Below are 19,850 nucleotides of genomic sequence, written 5' to 3'. Positions count from 1 at the left end.
GAAGTTTTTTTTTTTTTTTTAAAGATTTATTTATTTACCTGAAAGAGTTATACAGAGAGAGGGGAGGCAGAGAGAGAGAGAGAGTCTTCCATCTGATGTTTCATTCCCCAATTGGCCACAACAGCTGGAGCTGTGCCAATCCAAAGCCGGGAGCCAGAGGAGCTTCTTCCAGCTTGCACGGGCCCAAGAACTTGGGCTATCTTCTACTGTTTTCCTAGGCCATAGCAGAGAGCTGGATCGGAAGTGGAGTAGCCGAGACCCAAACCAGTGCCCATATGGGATGCTGGCACTACAAGCGGTGGCTTTACCTGCTATGCCACAGTGCCAGCTCCCAAAATGTTGTTATAGGGTGCATAGTTATATATTGAATCTTTTTATTTTTTATAAGGATCTATTTTTGTTCAGTTTCTCCTCTCTTCCCTCAATTTTTTTTCTGCTTGAAAGGCAGAATGACAGGTTCACTTGCCAGATGGCTACAACAGCCAGGGCTGGGTTAGACCAAAACCAGGACCCCAGAACTGCATGCAGATCTCCTACGTGGGTGGCAGGGGCCGAATATTTGAGCCATCATCTGCTGCCTTCCGGGGTGCATTAGCAGGAAGCTGGATTGCAGGTGGAGGGGCTGGGACTCAAAGCACACTCCAGCATGGAATGTGGACTTCAAGTGTCGACTTCACCCATGTGCCGCAGTGCTCACTCACCCCAATACACCCAATCTTGACATGAATTTGAGAGTATGAAAAAAGCAGAAAAGAGTTTATCGATCCTGTCATGTTAACAGATTGAACATAGCCAAAGGATTTTTTTAAAGCAGTAAACCCATCAACGTCTGTGCCTTACATTATTTCAGAGAACCAAAATGAGCTGAGCTATCTCTTCTCATTTTTTAAATTTTATTTATTTGAAAGGCAAAAAGAGAGAGATTGTTCGCATTTGTTAACTTACCAAATGACCAGAATAGGCCTGGGCCAAAATGGGGAGCCTGGAACTCAATCTAGGTCTTCCAGCTGGATGACAAGAACGCAGTTACTTGGTCCTCACTACTGTCTCCCTTGGTACACTTTAATAGGGAGCTACAGTCAGGAACTGAAGGCAGATATCAAATCCAGAGATAAGCCCTAAGCCAAATGCCCTACTTTGGTTTTTGTGGTCCCCCCCATCCCCCATCAGCTTTAAATTTACTTAGTACTTACTACATGCCCACTAAGGTGCTGGTTTTTTGTTTTGTGGGGTTTTTTTGTTTTTGTTTTTGTTTGGGACAGGCAGAGTTAGATAGTAAGAGAGACAGAGAGAAAGGTCTTCCTTCTGTTGGTTCACCCCCCAAATGGCTGCCACAGCCAGCGTGCTGCACCGATCCGAAGCCAGGAGCCAGGTGCTTCCTCCTGGTCTCCCATACGGGTGCAGGGCCCAAGCACTTGGGCCATCCTCCACTGCCTTCCCAGGCCACAGCAGAGAGCTGGCCTGGAAGAGGAGCAACCGGGACAGAATCCGGCCCCCCAACCGGGACTAGAACCCGGATGCCAGCACCACAGGCAGAGGATTAGCCTAATGAGCCACTGCACCGGTCTAAAGTGCTGTATTTTACAGGCTCTACAAAAGAATTTAAGATATGATGTTTGCCCTGGGATGATTTGCAGTCTGATTGAAAGACAAAATGAAAATGCTAGACCTTGAGATGTGTCCCACATCCATTGGGAGTCCAAAGCCGAAACTGAGTGAGAAGTAGACTGTAGTTAGTCAGCTGGACTCAGTACAATACAGTGTTTTGTTTTAAGATTTATTTATTTGAAAGTCAGAGTTAGAGAGCAGGAGAGACAATGAGAGGAATGTTTCACTCACCAAATAGCCACAGTGGCCCTGGCAGGGCCAAGCCAAAGCCAGGAGCTTGAAATTCCATATGAGTCTTGTACATGGGTGGCTGAGTACTCAGACCATCTGCTGCTGCTTTCCCAGGCACGTTAGCAGGGAGCTGGATCAGAAGTGGAGCAACTGGGACACAAATCAGTAGTCGTGGTATGCCAGTATTTCAGGAGGCAGCTTGACTTTCTGTAGCACAGTTACAGCCTCTAAGATTTATTTATTTGAAAGGCAGGGTGACAGAGAAAGATCTTCCATCCTGCTGGCCCACTCCCCATATGGGTACAGTGGCTGAGATTGGGCCAGGCTTAAACCAGGGTCTAGAACTCCATCTGGGTCTCCCACATGGGTGGCACAGACCTGGGCCCTAGCCCAAGCACCATTGTCTGCTGCCTTCCTAGGCACATCACCAAGGAGCTGGATCTGAAGCAAAGCAGCTGGGACTTGAATAGTGCTCAGATACCGGATGCTGGTGTAGCATGTGGCTGCTTAACCCGCTGTACCATACTAGCTAGCACCAGTACAATACATTTTGGGTTGCATGTTTCTGTTGTTTAAAGAATTATATTAAGCACAAGTTTCCCATGTGGGTGGCAGGAATTTAATACTGGTTCTACTTCCTGACTCCCAGGGTCTGCCTTAGCAAGAAGCTGAAATCAGGAGTCATAACTGGGAGTTGAATGCCAGGCACTCAGGAGTGCAGACAACCAACATCAAGTACATGTATATTTGAAAGGCAGAGAGAGAGAGGCTGGTAGGCAAATAGAGACCTCCCATCTGGTGGTTTACCACCCAAATGCCCAGGAACCAGGAACACAGTCCAGGTCACATGGATATCATGGACCCAAGTACTTGAGTCATCACCTGCTTCTTCCCAGGGTAATAATTAAGAGGAAGCTGAAATCAACACTAGAACAGGACTCAAACTCTGACACTGGTATAAGATGCAAGTATCTTCAACTGCTGCACCAAATGCCCTCCCAGCACCATTTTTTTGAAAATGACCATAAATGGTACAGGCTTACTTCTGGATTCTTGGTTGTATTTTGTTGGTACATGTGTCTTTCCTTCTGCTATTACCACAACATCTTAATTACTATTGTTTTGTAGAAGTTTTGAGATCAGGAAGTGTGAGTTCTGAAAACTTTGTACCTTTTCAAAATTGTTTTTGTCCTACATTTATTTAATTTACATAGAATTTTCTAGGCAGCTTGTTGATTTCTACAAAGAAGTCAGCTGATATTTTGATAGGGGTTTGAGTGTTTTATACTTTTGTTGTTATTACTAAGTATTCTCTTTGATACTATTATAAATGGAACTTTTTTGGGAGGCAGAGAGATTCATAGAGTGCTTACGTGCTGGTTTATTCACCAGATATTCACAAAGACCCCTGATGGGCCTGAAGCTGGGGACCAGGAGCTCTATCCAGGTCTCTCACACGAGTGGCAGAAACCCAGTTACTTGAACCTGTGACCTCTACCTCCCAGAGCCAGCATTAGCAGGAAGCTTGGAATCAGGAACCAGAGCCATGTATCAAATCCAGCCACTCTGATATGGACAATGGGGTACCTTAACCACTAGGCCAAACACCTGTCTCTGAAATTGTTTCTTAATTTCATTTTCAGATTATTCCATGCAAGGGCATAGTAATAAAGTTGAGGGGCAGCAGACATTGTGGCTCAGTGGGTTAAGCCACCACTTGGAATGTCCACATTACACAGTGGAGTACCTGACTCAAATCCCAGCTGCTCTGCTTCGATTCAGCTTCCTACTAATGTGCCTAGGAGGCAGCAAGTCATCACTTGGGTCTCTGCCACTCATGTGGGAAACCTGGATAGAGTTTCTGCCTCCTGGCTTCAGCCTGGCCCAGTCCCATTGTTGTGGATGTTTGGGGAGTAAACCATCAAGTGGGAGATACCTGTCTCTGTCAGTCTACTTTTAAACTAATTAATTGATTAAAGAAATATACAGCAGGGCCAGCGTTAACTTAACAAGTAAAGCTGATGCCTGCAATGCTGGCATCCCATATAGATGCTGGTTCAGTTCTCAGCTGCTCCACCAGAATCCAGCTCCCTACTAATGGCCTGGGAAAAGCAACAGAATATGGCCCAAGTACTTGGGCCCCTGCCACCCATGAGGGAGACCTGGAAGAAGCTCCTGGCTCTGGCCTGACCCAGATCTGGCTGCTGTGGCCCATCTGGGGAGTGAACCAGGGATGGAAGACCTTTCTGTGTCTCTCTGTAGCTCTGATTTTCAAAAGAATAAATTTTTTAGAAAAGATTGATTTGAGTCACAGAGAAGGGAGTAAGAGATCTTCCATCCCTGATTCACTCTCCAAATGGCCACAATAGCCAGGGTTAGGCCAGGCAGAAACCAGGAGCCTGCAAATTCCATTCAGGTCTCTCATGTGGGTGGCAGAGGCCCAAGCACTTTGGCCATCTTCTCCTTTCCCAGCTGCAATAGCAAGGAGCTGGTTCAGCAGTGGAGCAGCCAGGACTTGAATCTGCCTTCATATGGGACATGGGCATTGCAGGCACTAACTTAAGCTGCTTTGCCATAGCGCTGGCCCCTAAATAAATAAGTCTTTAAAAACAAAGAAAAAGAAATACTGCTGACTTTGAATGTTAATCTTACATTCTGCCATCTTGCTGAATGGATCTGTTCTAATAGTTTCCTAATCAATTCCAAAGGATTCGCCACATACAGGATTATGTCATGGGCTCACTTTTCTTACCTAATTCCCAATATTGTGTTGGATAGATGTGGCAAAAACAGATATCCTTGTGGATCTTTGAGGGAAGGCTTTCAGTTATTAACCGTGCAGTATAATGTTAAGCTACGAGGTTTTGGTGTATAGCCTTTTGGTTCCAAGTGGAAGAGTGAAGTAGAATTAATTAGGGTATGCAAATAGAAGCTTGTGTTCCATGGTCAAAAAATGTGTCATAGCCTGAGGCTATTCATGGCTTGTTCGTTCCAGATAAAACCGTTTCTTTTATGTTTCAGCGATGGCTGCCATCCGGAAGAAACTGGTGATTGTCGGTGATGGTGCTTGTGGCAAGACGTGCTTGCTGATAGTCTTCAGCAAGGACCAATTCCCAGAAGTGTATGTCCCCACAGTGTTTGAGAACTATGTGGCAGATATCGAAGTGGATGGGAAACAGGTGAGCACACTTTTTGTTACAGCTGGTGCCACTTTGCATATTAGGCTGTGTGTAGATCTTTAAAGGTTTAGGCCTTTTTGCCTCTTAGTACAGGTATTAACAAAAATGTTGGAAAGAGGGCCCAGTATTGTGTGGAAGGTAATGCAACTCCAGCATCCCATATGGGTGCTGTTCCATGTCCCGGCTCCTCTGCTTCCAAACCAGCTCACTGCTAGTGGCCTGGGAAAAGTAGCGGAAGGTGGCCGGAATGTTTGGGCTCCTGCACCCATGTGGGAGACCTGAAAGAATCTCCTGGCTTTAGCTGGCCTAACCCCAACCATTGTGGCCATCTAGAGAGTGAACCAGTGGATGGAAGATCTCTATCTCTCCCTCTCTCTGAAACTGTGCCTTTCAAGTTAATAAATAAATCATTTTAAAAAAATGTTGGAAAAAAATTTTGGAAAGAATAATCTCCTCTCACTTTGCTGCTTTAGTCCACATTTGATCATTTTCCTATCATCTGAACTTTATCCACATTCCTATGTATTTCACACAAAACAACCTTTGTAGTGTATGTGCCCTTTTCAGATTCGTTAATATGAGAAATATAGTTTGTTGCCAAATAGATAGTGCTCAAATGAACTTCTTATTGATGAACTTTTTTTTAAGATTTATTTTTTATTTGAAAGAGTTATAGAAAAAGGTAGAGACAGAGAGAACGAGAGGTCTTCCATCCGCTCGTTGACTCCCCAAATGGCTGTAGCGGCCGGAGCTGAGCCGATCCGAAGCCAGGAACCAGGAGCTTCCTCCAGGTCTTCCAGATCTCCCATGTGAGTGCAGGGACCCAAGGACTTGGGCCATCCTCAGCTGCTTTCCCAGGCACATTAGCAGGGAGCTGGATCAGAAGTGGAGCAGCCCGGACTCAAATTGGCACCGATACGGGATGCTGGCACTGCAGGCAGTGGCTGTACCAGCTACACCACAACACCAGCCTCTATATATTGCTTAAGCTAAAGGCAGAGACAGACTTTTGCTGTCAGCTCAGGTCTCCCCTAATATTCAAGATGGTTTCTTTTTTTTCCTTCTAAGATTTATTTATTTGGTGTTTATTTGAAAGGCAGAGAAAGTGTGCCTCCAGCTGCATTCCCGAAATGGCTGTAATAGCAAGGGCTGGCCCAGGCTGAAGCCAAGAGCCAGGAACTCCATCTGTATCTCCCACTTGGGCCATTATCTACCACCTTCCTGGAGCCAGAACATGAACTGGTACTCCAGTGTGGCAAGCAGCAGCTGAATCCATGCTACCACCACACCAATCCCATCTTTTTTTTTTTTTTTTGTGACAGGCAGAGTGGACAGTGAGAGAGAGGGAGAAAGGTCTTTGCCGTTGGTTCACCCTCCAATGGCTGCCATGGCCGGCGCGCTGCAGCCGGCACACCGCGCTGATCTGAAGGCAGGAGCCAGGTGCTTCTCCTGGTCTCCCATGCGGGTGCAGGGCCCAAGCACTTGGGCCATCCTCCACTGCACTCCCGAGCCATAGCAGAGAGCTGGCCTGGAAGAGGGGCAACCGGGACAGAATCTGGCGCCCCGACTGGGACTAGAACCCAGTGTGCCAGTGCCGCAAGGCGAAGGATTAGCCTATTGAGCCACGGTGCCAGCCACACACCAATCCATCTTATTTATATTTACTATTAATAATTATTTGAGGCCAGCGCCATGGCTTAACAGGCTAATCCTCCGCCTTGCGGCGCCGGCATACCGGGTTCTAGTCCCGGTTTGGGGGCCGGATTCTATCCCGGTTGCCCCTCTTCCAGGCCAGCTCTCTGTTGTGGCCCGGGAAGGCAGTGGAGGATGGCCCAAGTCCTTGGGCCGTACACCCGCATGGGAGACCAGGAGAAGCACCTGGCTCCTGGCTTCGGATCAGCGCGATGCGCCGGCCGCAGTGGCCATTGGAGGGTGAACCAGCGGCAAAAAGGAAGACCTTTCTCTCTGTCTCTCTCTCTCACTATCCACTCTGCCTGTCAAAATAATAATAATAATAATAATAATTTGAAAGGCAGAGAGACAGATTTGTGTTTGCTGGTTTACTACCTTGGAGTCCAGAATTCAGTCTGGTTCTGAACATGTGTGGTAGAGACTCAACTATTAGAGCCATTACCTGCTGCCATCCATGATGAACATTTGCAGAAAAGCTGGATTGAAAGAAGAGTACCCAGCAGTCTGTCCAAACTCTCTGATACGGGATGTTTCAGTTATTGAAGAGAGGGGCACCGAGAAGAAATTGTTGTGTTAGAAGTATTAAGGTAGTGAATTTGGTATTTCCCTATCTTGCCTGTGTACCTGGTAAAATGTTATTTACATTTTAAATGTTATCTACATTTTAACCTCCTCTCTTGTCTAGTCAATTTATTTTCTAGTAGAATGTTACTTAAACATGTCTTACAGGAGACAAAGTTATTTTTTATTTGGCATTTTAAATTATGCCACTTTGTTCATTTCTAGTAACTATTTATAAAATTTGTAATTTTGAGAAATTTCAACTTAAAAGACTGAGCACAACCTGTTTGTTTGGGCTTGAGTCTCATCAAAGTGAGTATTTCCTATGTCTTCCTATTTTTGAATGGTTTGCCATTTGCATGTACTGTCACAGATGTCACTTTTTCTAAGTGGGTTGTGGGATTAACCTTGTACTCTTGTGTTTGGTTGTTTTTTTCCATCACAGGTAGAGCTGGCTTTGTGGGACACAGCTGGCCAGGAAGATTATGATCGCCTGAGGCCCCTCTCCTACCCAGACACTGATGTTATCCTGATGTGTTTCTCCATTGACAGCCCTGATAGTTTAGGTAAGTGCCCCTGCAGCCTACTGTTTGTCACTGCCTTCATGACTGACATCTGACTTCTGAGGACTTCTGGGGATCCAATGGCTGAAAATTAGACTTGGCTGTCAAATAAATAAATAAATAGAGACTTGAGCTTGTGGAAGAGTCATCACTGGCTGGATTCCTAGAGCCTTGGGACTGTAGAGATAGACCACGGATCACTTTTCACCATAAGTCTCCATGGCTACTATAAAATGTATCCACTTGTAAAGTACATGGGTTTCAAATGCAAAGCCATCTCTTAGACTGAGATTTGAAAATGGCTTTTTGGTTTCCCACATCTCTTATCAGTACTTCGTATTTAGCCAGGTACCTCACAACATTGAGACTGGTGATTTGCTTTTCTAATTATTTTTTAAAAGCCTTAGTTTAGCTCTTTTCTAAGAAAAGTGTCTTAACTTAGAGAGACTTGAACCTGACCATTTCAGAGGCCCAGGAGGCCACACACTTCAAATGTCATATTTCAGAAAAAGACTAAACAGTGCTAACCACCTCAGTCTCACTTTTTTAAGAACATGTTTTCAAAGGAGGTATTTGGCTTTTAATTAGTCAATTTATTTATTTATTTATTTATTTATTTGAGAGGCAGAGAGAGAGAGGGAGGTTTTCCATTGCTGATTCACTCCCCAGATGGCCACAGTGGCCCGAGTAGTGCCGATCCAAAGCCAGGAGCCAGGAATTTTTTCTGGATCTCCTACACAGATGCAGATGCCCCAAGGACTTGGGCCATCCTCTGCTGCTTTCCCAGGCCATAGCAGAGAGCTGGATTGGAAGTGGAGCAGCCAGGACTCAAACCAGCACCTGTATGAAATGCCAGCACTACTGGCGGCGGCCCCAGGTCTTTGGCTTTTAACACCTGCATGTTACTAGCCACTTCTTCTTTCTTGGTGCTCCTGCTGCAAAGGGTATACCCTCGGAAAGAGCAAAGTCAGAAGGTAAATAGCAACAAGAGTTGGAGCTCCATCCTGCAGTACAAACCACCAAAGGATAGGGTATGGATGCTGGAAAAGCTGTGCTGTCACTGGCCGTTACTGCAGGAGAGTTTGATGGTGGGTGGTCCCTTTTGCTGAGTGGACTGAACTTGGGTAATTTTCCTGTGGGCCTTTTAAAAGTTTTCACTTACCTGTGTTAGGGAGTGAGGGCAGAATCCCACTAGTTTACCCCCAATTAAATGGCATCATGAGAAATCAGAAGTCTTTTTTTTTTTTTTTTTTAATAATTTTTGACAGGCAGAGTGGACAGTGAGAGAGAGAAACAGAGAGAAAGGTCTTCCTTTTCCTTTGCCGTTGGTTCACCCTCCAATGGCTGCTGCGGCTGGCGCGCTGCTGCCGGCGCACCGCGCTGATCCAAAGGCAGGAGCCAGGTGCTTCTCCTGGTCTCCCATGGGGTACAGGGCTCAAGCACTTGGGCCGTCCTCCACTGCACTCCCAGGCCACAGCAGAGAGCTGGCCTGGAAGAGGGGCAACCGGGACAGAATCCAGTGCCCCAACCGGGACTAGAACCCGGTGTGCCGGCACCGCTAGGCGGAGGATTAGCCTGTTGAGCCACGGCGCCGGCTGACCAGAAGTCTAAATCAAGAAACTGAGAAGCTAATGTTAACCCCTTTCTTTCCTCCCTCCCTCCCTCCCTCCCTCCCTCCCTTCCTTCCTTCCTTCCTTCCAAGAAAGAGAGAGAGAAAGGTCTTTTTGGTTCACCCCCTAAATGGCCGGCACATTGCGCTGATCCGAAGCCAGGCACTTCCTCCTGGTCTCCCATGCGGGTGCAGGGACCCAGGCACTTGGGCCATCCTCCACTGCCTTCCCAAGCCACAGCAGAGAGCTGGACAGGAAGAGGAGCGACTGGGACAGAATCTGGTGCCCCAACCAGGACTAGAACCCGGGGTGCCAGCACCACAGGCAGAGGATTAGCCAAGTGAGCCATGGCGCCGGCCAATAAAGTTAATTTTTAAAAAGATTTATATATTTATTTATAAGACAGCAGTAGAGCGAGAGAGAGCATGATCTTTGATTCATTGATTCACTTCCCAGATGACTGCAATGACCAGGGCTAGGCCAGGCCGGAGCTATGAGCCGTGAGCTTGCAGGTCTCCCACTATGGGATGCTGGCATTGCAAGTGGCAGCTTTACCTGTTTACACCACAATGCTGGCCTCTTCATGCGTCTGTTTGACAGATCTGGAGCAGTACAGTCAGCTGTTGAGATTTGCTCTACAGGTGCAAGGAAAGGATGTCCTTGTGCTTTCTTTCTGCCTGATTGTGGCAGCCAAGACTGAACATGAACAAATATAGGGGAAAAACATGGAGAGACAATCTTTGCAGTCTGGGAATGACCTTAAAAATAGTGAAGGGCTTGTTATACCCCAAAGAAGCAGCTAAAACTTGAGTTTATATAATAAGTGTAATGAAATATTCCCTTCTACTCTCACCTGGTAATTATATTTTGAAAAAAGTAAGGGTTAAAACAAGTTAACAAAAATTAAAAGCAATCCAGTGGAGAGGGTGTTATGACGCAGTTAAATTATACTTGGGGGGCCGGCACTGTGGCGTAGCAGGTAAAGTGTCACCTATAGCACTGGTATCTCATATGGGCACTAGTTCGAGTCCCAGCTGTTCCACCCAATCCAGCTCTCTGGTGTGGCCTGGGAAAGCAGTAGAAAGTGGCCCAAGTGTTTGGGCCCCTGCACTTGCGTGAGAGACCCAGAAGAAGCTCCTGTCTCCTGGTTCAGATCAGCACAGCTCTGGCCGTTGCAGCCATCTGGGGAGTGAACCAGCAGATGGAAGACCTCTCTCTTTCTCTCTGCCTCTCCTCTCTGTGTGTAACTCTGAATTTGAAATAAATAAATCTTTAAAAAATTTATACTTGGAATGCTTGCATCTCATACTAGAGTGCTAGTTCAAGTCTCAGCTACTCTATTTATTTGTGTGTGTGTATTTATTCATTTATTTATTTGAATGGCAGAGCAACAGAGACAAAGACATTAACTTATCTTCTGTCCACTGATTGACTCTCCTTACCAGCACATTTTCAGGAAGCTAGTTTGGGAGTAGATTAGCTGGAACTCTGATAGAGATGCTGGCATCACAAGCAGTGACCTTTTTTTTAAAGACTTATTCATTTGAAATGCAAAGTTATATAGAGAGGAGAGAGGGAGATCAATCTTCCATCTACTGCCTTACTTCAGAAATGTCCACAACTGCCAGAGCTTGGCCATGCTGAAGCTAGGAGCTCTGAACTCCATCTGGGTCTCCCGTGTTGCAGGCACCATCCCAGGCATTTTGGCCATCTTCTGCTTTTCCAGGCTCATTGGCAGGAAGCTGGATTGGAAATGGAGCAGCTGGTACTCAAACCAGTGCCTATACGGGATGCTGGCATTGCAGCTGGTGGCTTCACATGCTGTGCCACAGCGCCAGCTTCTCCGACTCCATTATTCTGCTTTTGATCCAGCTTCCTGCTTGAGTCCCAGCCGTCCACATAGGAGACCTGAATGGAGTTCCCAGCTGGCCTGGCCCAGTCTTGGCTTGTGCAGGCAATCTGGGGGAGTGAATCGGTGGATAGATCTTTTTCTCTCTAGAACTCTGCCTTTTAAGTAGATGAAAGTAAGCCAGTGAATCTTCAAAAGATAAATCTCCATGCAGTTTCAGCATTGCTGCTGCTGGCTAATGCTGACAACAATTTACTTTTTGGAACCTCTGCTTTCTCACAGACAGTTGATCTAGAGTCTAGATTCTAGTCAAGACCTGGGGATGGCAAACTTCTTTAAAAGGCCAAACGCTAAGTATTTTTGGCTTTGTAGGCCATGTGGTTTCTTTACAACTTTTTTTTTTTTTTTGGCCAGGCAGAGTTAGACAGAGAGAAAGGTCTTCCTTCCATTGGTTCACTCCCTAATGGCCGCTATGGCTGGCGCTACGCTGATCTGAAGCCATGAGCCAGGTACTTCCTCCCGGTCTCCCATGCGGGCGCAGGGCCCAAGGACTTGGGCCATCCTCCGCTGCCCTCCCGGGCCACAACAGAGAGCTGGACTGAAAGAGGAGCAACCGGGACTGCAACCTGGGGTGCTGGCGCCACAGGCGGAGGATTAGCCAAGTGAGCCGGCCTCTTTACAACTATTTAATGTTGCCACAACTACTTAACTTCTGCCTTTGTAGCACAAAAGCAGCCGTAGACATAAACGAATGAGTTTTGGTGTGTTCCAGTAAAACTTGACTTACAAAAAGAGACTCCAGATAAGATTTTATTTGCTGGCCTCTGATCTAGATAAGGGATTCTTTTTTTTTTTCCTTAGTTTAATTGCCAGAGCCAAAACCCCTACCGTCTACTGTAAAATTATATAAATCATAGATGATGGACATGGTGAATTAAGTTAAAATAAAAAGTGGGATTGGCACAGCAGGTTAAGCCATTGCTTGCAATGCTGGCATCCCATATTGGAGTGCTGGTTCAAGTCCTGGCTGCTTTGCTTTCTTTTTTTAAGATTTATTTATTTATTTGAAAGGCAGAGCATCCAGGAGACAAAGACATAGAGGTTGTGCGTGCCTCAGGTTCCACGAGAGGAGTTAGCTTTTGGTATAATTTTCTGTAGTCAACAAATAATTATTGAGCATCTATTAATAGAAGTTTTTTTCTAGATAAAAGGAAACAGAAGAATCAAAGCAGGAGGAAGTAAGTCAAAGAACAGTAGGGGCAGCATTGTGGTGCAGCAGGTTAAGCCTACATTTGGGATTCCCACATCCTATACTAGAGTGCCTGGGATTGAATTCTGCCTCTGCTTCCGATCCTGCTTCCTGCTTATGCACCTGAGAGGCAGCAAACGGTGGCCCAAGTGCTGGGAGATCTGGCTGGAGTTTCCGGTTCCTGGCTTTGGCCTGGCTCAACCCTGGCTATTGCAGGCATTTGAAAAGTGAACCAGTGGATGGAAGATACATAATATCTGTTGCTCTGCATTTCAAATAAATAACATTTATGGATGTGTTCTATGGCAGTATGCTGTTTAAGTAAGGTGATCAGTGATGGTCTCACTGGAAGTAGACTAGAAGGCTATAAGAAGGTCAGTGTTGATAATGAACAAAAGAGCTTTCCAAGGTAGAGGAAAGAGCAGGCACAACATCACTGAGGCAAAAGGAAGGGATCGAGTAGCTTTGGTGGCCCAGAACTGGGTTAAGGTGCTGCAAGTGGCTCCAGCATCCCATATGGGTGCCAGTTCAAGCCCTGGCTGCTCCACTTCTGATCCCGTTCCCTTCTAATATGCTTGGGAAAGCAGAAGATGCTCCAAGTACTTGGGCCCTGGCACCCTTGTGGAAAACCCAGATGAAGCTCCAGCTCCTGGCTTCCCAGCCCTAACCTTTGCGACCATTTGGGGAGTGGAGCATTGCATGAATTATCTGTCTCTGCCTCTGCCTAACTCTGCCTTTTGAATAAATAACTTAAAAAAAAAAAAAAGCTGCAGAGGCGATGAGGATGAGAGTGAGGATCCCCTCCTTTCATTGTGAGTAAGATGGAAGCTTTTGAAAGTTGGAGCAAGGGAATGATGGAATCTGATTTACCTTTTAAAGGGATCAGTGTGGCAGGTGAACTGACCATAGGGTTCAAGGATAAGAGCAAGTTTCATCTCTGGAAGCTGTTTGGTTTCACTGTTAGACATGCTGGCCCTTTTCTCTTGATTGCTCTAAGGACCAGGCTGGTGCACTTCTTTGGGAATCCCTGTATTCCAGAGTACATCTTTGAGTTTCATGTCACATTAGTGATGTAATTGACTGTATAGCTGCTGTAGGAAAGGAATGGTTGAGTCTCCATCTGTGTATTGAGGAGTGGAACATTGAGCTATGAGATTTTCCCTACCACATTTCCATAGCTTCTCTGCCTTTCATCCAGAAGACAGAACATCTTTCCACATTCTGAGTAACCCCTACCTTTTGGTAATGTGTCTTGAAGTCAAGGAGTGAATAATTTATTTTTAAAATATAGTCTCAGATGACAGTACCATCTGAACGATCATCATACTAAGTACTTCATATGCATTGACTCAGAGTCACCCTAGGCAGGCTAAGTATTGCTGTCTCCATTTGATAGGTCATCCCTGCCACAGAAAGGCCACTGACTGTGTCCTAGAGATTCAGCTTGGGGCCCTCATCCACCATGATGCATTATACAGCCTTTCCAAATTGGTATCATGTTGCCTAGAAGCTATAGTTGGTTATCTTTTGGATGTTTTCACAGTCTTTTTCACCCTCCAATGGCCGCCGTGGCCGGCACGCTGCAGCAGGCGCACCACACTGATCTCAAGCCAGGAGCCAGGTGCTTCTCCTGATTTCCCATGGGATGCAAGGTCCAAGCACTTGGGCCATCCTCCACTGCACTCCCGGGCCATAGCAGAGAGCTGGCCTGGAAGAGGGGCAACCAGGACAGAATCCAGCGCCCTGACCGGGACTAGAGCCCGGTGTGCCGGTGCCACTAGGCGGAGGATTAGCCTGTTGAGCCACGGTGCCGGCCATCACAGTCAGTCTTGATCTACTTGAATCCAAGGGTGGAGGTCCATGAGCAATGATAGAAAGATAACCTGTGAGGACTGAGCCTCTGCCAGTGGCACCAGCATCCCATATGGGCACCACCAGTTCATGTCCCGGCTGCTGCACTTCTGATCCAGCTCTCTGCTTATGGCCTGGAAAAGCAGTGGAGGATGGCCCAGGAGCTTGGGCCCCTGTAACCATGTGGGAGACAGGAAGAAACTACTGGCCCCTTATTTCCAACCAGCCCAGCTCTGGCCGTTTCTGCCATTTGGGGAGTGAACCAGAGGATGGAAGGCCTCTCTGTCTCTCTCTCTCTCCCTCTCTTTAACTCCGTCTCTCAAATAAGTCAGTCCTTTTATCTTTTAAATAAAAAACAGAAATGACATGTGGACCTTGGTCCAGCTGCTGCCCCAGAATAGCGACCCCTTTTGTAAGCTGCATTCAGAATTGTCTGCCACAAAGATCTGTGGGAAGTCTCCCTAGGGCTATTGTGGAGCTTCTCTGTGTTCTAGAGCCTCCGTGCCTTCAGAGCCCTTACTTGGGCCCTACCTCCGCGGGAGCTTGGCCATCTCTCTTGAAAAGCCTGTGGCTCAGTGTTTAAGGGAGGGACTTAGATTTTGCCTTTTTCTGTCATTTTTAAAACTAGTAGGATTCCATTAAATGTTCAGCATACTTCTGAAGCAGCAAAGGAAGTATTTGCAATTTAATTAGAGCTGAAGGATATTCTTCAAGATGGAATTATTTGTAGCCCCGTATTTGTGCATTTTTTCTTTCAGAAAATATCCCAGAAAAATGGACCCCAGAAGTCAAGCATTTCTGTCCCAACGTGCCCATCATCCTGGTTGGGAACAAGAAGGATCTTCGGAATGATGAACACACAAGGCGGGAGCTAGCCAAGATGAAGCAGGCACGATCTGGGGGGCTCTGTCTTCTGTAGCAGTCTTGAACGAGGGCCCCAGGGTTGGCTGTTCAGGGAACCCAACAGAAAGCCTCACAGGCCAGGTTGTTTTAGATGCCTAAAAGCCCCTCTCTATCCATCTGGCCCTCAATGACTTGCGACCTTAACACATGATCGATCCCTAAGACTCCTTACTCCTATGAGATGGGCTCTCTTAGGCAGTAGCACTGTGCCATCCATCCAGGAACCATCCCAGTAAGTAGTCAAGGCTTCTGAGGTAGGAACTGGAGGTAGCATCTTGGCTTTTTAGAATCTAGTCAGGTGGCAAGCTGGGTGTTGAGCACAACATGTAAGGCACTGCTTTACATTGCCCATATCCATGTTGGAGTGCCTGGTATGAGTCCTGGCTCAGCTTCTGATCCAGCTTCCTGTTAATGAACACACTGGAAGACTTTAGAGGATGGCTTAAGTATTGGGGCCCCTACCACCCACATGGGAGACTAGGAGGGAGCCCTGGCAGTTACAGACATTTGGGGAGTGAGCTTTTAGACCAAAGATCCCTTCTCTGCTCTTCAGATAAAATGGGAATGAAAAGTTCCAAGAGGCCTAATGGCAGGGCTTCCTCCAGAGCAGGAGGAATGTCGAGGTCTTCAAACCAAGTTCTCCCACTGAGGTCTGAATGTAAGGACAGTCTCAGTTTCTTTCTGTGGCATTCAGTCCTCTGTGGAAGACTAGTGCTTGCCCTAGATAGGCAGCTTGAGTAATTTAATTGGTGATTCTTTCCTTAGCTTTCCTCTGACTTCTTCCCTCTTCCTAATTTCTTCCCAAAAAAGCATGTTTAATAAGATTTTATATTGGAAAAGGAGTAGTCACTGCATTTCAGTTTCAAAATTTCACAAGACAGTTTAAATTTGGGACTTTGGCAACTTAGAACTTTGAGCTGAATCTGAATTCAGATTGAATTCAGCTGAATCTAGAACTGCTTTCTGTGTGTATTTAACACTGTTAGCTGACAGCATTCTTCTTTGTTGCAGGAGCCAGTAAAACCTGAAGAGGGCAGAGATATGGCAAACAGGATTGGCGCCTTTGGGTACATGGAGTGTTCAGCAAAGACCAAAGATGGAGTGAGGGAGGTTTTTGAAATGGCCACGAGAGCGGCTCTGCAAGCCAGACGTGGGAAGAAAAAATCCGGGTGCCTTGTCTTGTGAAAGCTGGCTGCAAGCACAACCCTCACGCGGTTAATTTTGAAGTGCTGTTTATTAATCTTAGTGTATGATTACTGGCCTTTTTCATTTATCTATAATTTACCTAAGATTACAAATCAGAAGTCATCTTGCTACCAGTATTTAGAAGCCAACCATGATTATTAACGATGTCCAGCCCGTCTGACCCGCCAGGGGCTTCTGACACTGCTCTAACAGCCCTCTCTGCACTCCCACCTGACACACCAGGCGCTAATTCAAGGAATTTCTTAACTTCTTGCTTCTTTCTAGAAAGAGAAACAGTTGGTAACTTTTGTGAATTAGGCTGTAACTACTTTATAACTAACATGTCCTGCCTGTCACCTGTCAGCTGCAAGGAATCTGAGTTAGCACCTCAGAGCTTGACTCCTTCAAAGATGGCATTCGGCATAGCTCTGGGGTGGGCATCCAGTTTTTTTTTTAAAATGTGCTCAGCCAGAAAGGTCCGAGTCGTTGCAGCTGTGGCAGAGTTACAGTTCTGTGGTTTCATGTTAGTTACCTTATAGTTACTGTGTAATTAGTGCCACTTAATGTATGTTACCAAAAATAAATATATCTACCCCAGACTAGATGTAGTATTTTTTGTATAATTGGATTTCCTAATACTGATATTTGTCATCCCCACAGAAAGTGTATTGGTTTTTTAAAAAAAAAGAAAGTGTATTTGGAAATAAAGTCAGATGGAAAATTGATTTTTTAAATTCCCGTTTTGTCACTTTCTCTAATAAAAGATGGCCATATCGCCCCACCTCAGCCCCACGTATCCCAGTGCCCCTCTCCAGAGCTGGGTTAAGTACGTAGGAATTTGGTTTTCAACTGTGGAAGGTGGCATAGCCTTTCTCCTGGACTGCAGGGTCTGGCTGATTCACAGCGCTCTTTCTCCTCACTGCAAGAGGAGCCACCCACCTCAGAGGCGGCACCGGCTTCTCTGCTCTCCGCCGACTAGACCTTTACTGTGTGCCAGTTACGTTTTCCAACTACTAACAGAATAAAGGCAGTTTTCCAAACTTGAGTGTCTTGGTGTTTGTGTCGCTCTCTCCAGGGCTGAGGGCAGGAGGATCGGAGGACTCCGCCCTCTCACCCCGGGCCACCCCTCGGGTTCCTTCCCCCCCAGAGAACACGGACAAGATTATTCTGTGCCACTTTCAAGAGTGGGTGGGAACGCACTCCTGGCGGCTTCTCAGCGCTGGTGAGGGTTCTGGGCGACACCCGAGCCCCAGGCTTTAGGGCACTGTTCTGCTTAAAACCTGTGTCAAGGCAGTGCAGCCCTGGGGCCGAAAGGGCAGAGGCAGACTGGGACCCGAATGGGAGCATGCTCTTGGCAGCCGCACCGGGCGGAGCCTGGAGGCCCGGGTGGCCCTCGGCGCTCCCGCCCAGCGCCAGGGAGCCCGCAGCGCAGAGCTGCTGCCCACTGAGCTTCACCCCGTCTTCACTGCGGGACAGCTGGCGACAGTAGGGCACACGCTGCAAGGGGAACACGGCAGAGGAGAGGGCGCTCTGCTGGACCCGTCTGCCAAGGCTCACACCCTAAGGAGCTTTTAGGACAGCTTCCAGGGGCCCCTCGGCGCTGAGACCCGGGCGCCAGCCTCCGGGCCGGTGTGGGGTTGCCGTGGCCGGACCTTGGCTCCTCCTGGCCGCCCCTTCCCTCCCGTCCCCAGCTGCGGGAGGGGCCGAGACCCTTCGGGGAAGGCGGAGGCCGGAGGAGGCGGGACCCTCGGGCCCGGAAAAAGTGCCTGCGCCACGTGACCCTGCCGCCGACCAGTTAAAAGGAGGCGCAGCCGAGCACCCCGACTCCGCGCTTCGGAAGCTCCGCTTTGTCTCGCCACCATGTGTGCGGCTCGTATGGCGGCGGCTGCCCAGTCGGTGTACTCCTTCTCGGCGCACCCGCTGGCCGGCGGGGAGCCCGTGAACCTGGGCTCCCTGCGGGGCAAGGTGCTGCTCATCGAGAATGTGGCGTCGCTCTGAGGCACTACGGTCCGGGACTACACCCAGATGAACGAGCTGCAAGAGCGCCTCGGGCCCCGGGGCCTGGTCGTGCTCGGCTTCCCGTGCAACCAGTTTGGGCATCAGGTGCGCGGGGCGGGGGTAGGGGGCGCTGGCGGGGCGGGGGGCGCGCAGCCGCGGTCAGGGGCGCTGGCGGGGCGGGCCCTCGCTCCCTTCCCTTCCCCAGTGCGTCACGACTGGAATGCAGGCCCACACCGGGGTTGGGCTCCGAAGGCCACTTCCTGGTGACTCATCAAAAGCTCCTTGTTTGTGGTTAGAAGCTTCCGTGCCCTCCCTCCCGCGGCCCCGGGTCCTAGCTGCCCTTCTCTCCTCCAGGAGAACGCCAAGAATGAGGAGATTCTGAATTCCCTCAAGTATGTCCGGCCTGGAGGCGGGTTCGAGCCCAACTTCATGCTCTTCCAGAAGTGCGAGGTGAACGGCGCCAAGGCGCACCCGCTCTTCGCCTTCCTGCGGGAGGCCCTGCCGGCGCCCAGCGACGACCCCACTGCGCTCATGACCGACCCTAAGTTCATCACCTGGTCCCCGGTGTGCCGCAACGACGTTTCCTGGAACTTCGAGAAGTTCCTGGTGGGCCCTGATGGCGTCCCGGTGCGCAGGTACAGCCGCCGCTTCCCCACCATCGACATCGAGCCCGACATCCAAGCCCTGCTGTCCAAGGTGTCTGGCGGTGCCTAGGGCGCCCCCCTACCCTCGCTGCTGGCCAGTGGCCTGCTGCTCTCTGGGGGTTTCATCCATGAGGGCGTTCCCCCGAAAACAAATGGAGGAACGCCTGATGTCCGGGAAACCCCCAGGTGGGCGCTGGCCCTGTCCATCCCTGCCTCTCCTCTGCCAGCCTGAGGCGAGCTTCTTCGCTAATAAAATGCTGAGTTCCAGTACACCTGCGCTGTGTCCTGTGTCAGTGTCAGCTTGGGGACACCTTTCCTATTACTGCATTGGGTCTTATCTCTGCTAGGTCATGCAACAGGGCCACCCCAGGTTCAGCCGCAACAGAAAACCCTTACTGCGAAAGAGGAAGACCTATGGCTCAGCCCGCCTGCCCGTCCTAGTAGAGGCCATTCCTGTCTGTTTCCTGGACACTGAGATGACCACCACAAACTCAGGTCCCCACTGGCTTCAGTCTGGCCTCTCCAAGTGTTAGGCCACACAAGCCCCTTGTACACAGGTGGAAGCTCATGTGATCTAGTTGGCCAGGTCTTTCCATTTTGTGACCCAGTGCTTGACCTGCTCAGGGCCAGTGCTGTGGCGTAGCAGGCTAAGCCTCCGCCTGCAGCACCAGCATATCCCATATAGGCACTGGTTCATGGCCCAGCTGCTTCTCTTTAGATCCAGCTC

General features: G+C 48.4%; 2 protein-coding genes and 1 non-coding gene across 4 annotated transcripts in view; all 3 read left to right on the top strand.

The window, feature by feature from the left end:
* RHOA (ras homolog family member A) overlaps nucleotides 1-17,206 on the top strand; it is a 58,991-nt gene extending 41,785 nt beyond the window's left edge. For both annotated transcript variants that reach the window (XM_062200868.1, XM_062200867.1), the window contains 4 exons: nucleotides 4,861-5,018; nucleotides 7,717-7,837; nucleotides 15,152-15,282; nucleotides 16,308-17,206. In XM_062200868.1, coding sequence (XP_062056852.1) covers nucleotides 4,863-5,018; nucleotides 7,717-7,837; nucleotides 15,152-15,282; nucleotides 16,308-16,481 — 582 coding nt within the window. In that variant the 5' untranslated portion in view covers nucleotides 4,861-4,862 and the 3' untranslated portion in view covers nucleotides 16,482-17,206. The remainder of the gene's footprint in view (nucleotides 1-4,860; nucleotides 5,019-7,716; nucleotides 7,838-15,151; nucleotides 15,283-16,307) is intronic.
* LOC133767373 (small nucleolar RNA SNORA31) lies at nucleotides 10,029-10,160 on the top strand. The gene has a single exon (XR_009866857.1). It is a non-coding gene; the product is annotated as a small nucleolar RNA SNORA31 (small nucleolar RNA).
* A 1,076-nt stretch (nucleotides 17,207-18,282) lies between the features above and the next one.
* On the top strand, nucleotides 18,283-19,420 carry GPX1 (glutathione peroxidase 1). Its single transcript, XM_062200866.1, has 2 exons — nucleotides 18,283-18,584; nucleotides 18,834-19,420. Exons 1-2 carry the CDS (start codon nucleotides 18,342-18,344, stop codon nucleotides 19,191-19,193), a joined length of 603 nt encoding a protein of 200 aa, XP_062056850.1. The 5' UTR covers nucleotides 18,283-18,341; the 3' UTR covers nucleotides 19,194-19,420.
* The last annotated feature ends 430 nt before the right edge of the window (nucleotides 19,421-19,850 follow it).

The sequence above is a fragment of the Lepus europaeus genome, chromosome 9 (genome assembly GCF_033115175.1).
Source record: "Lepus europaeus isolate LE1 chromosome 9, mLepTim1.pri, whole genome shotgun sequence".
NCBI classification, from domain to species: domain Eukaryota; kingdom Metazoa; phylum Chordata; class Mammalia; order Lagomorpha; family Leporidae; genus Lepus; species Lepus europaeus.
Note: the sequence above shows the minus strand (reverse complement) of the source record. Positions and strands in the feature narration are given on the sequence as shown.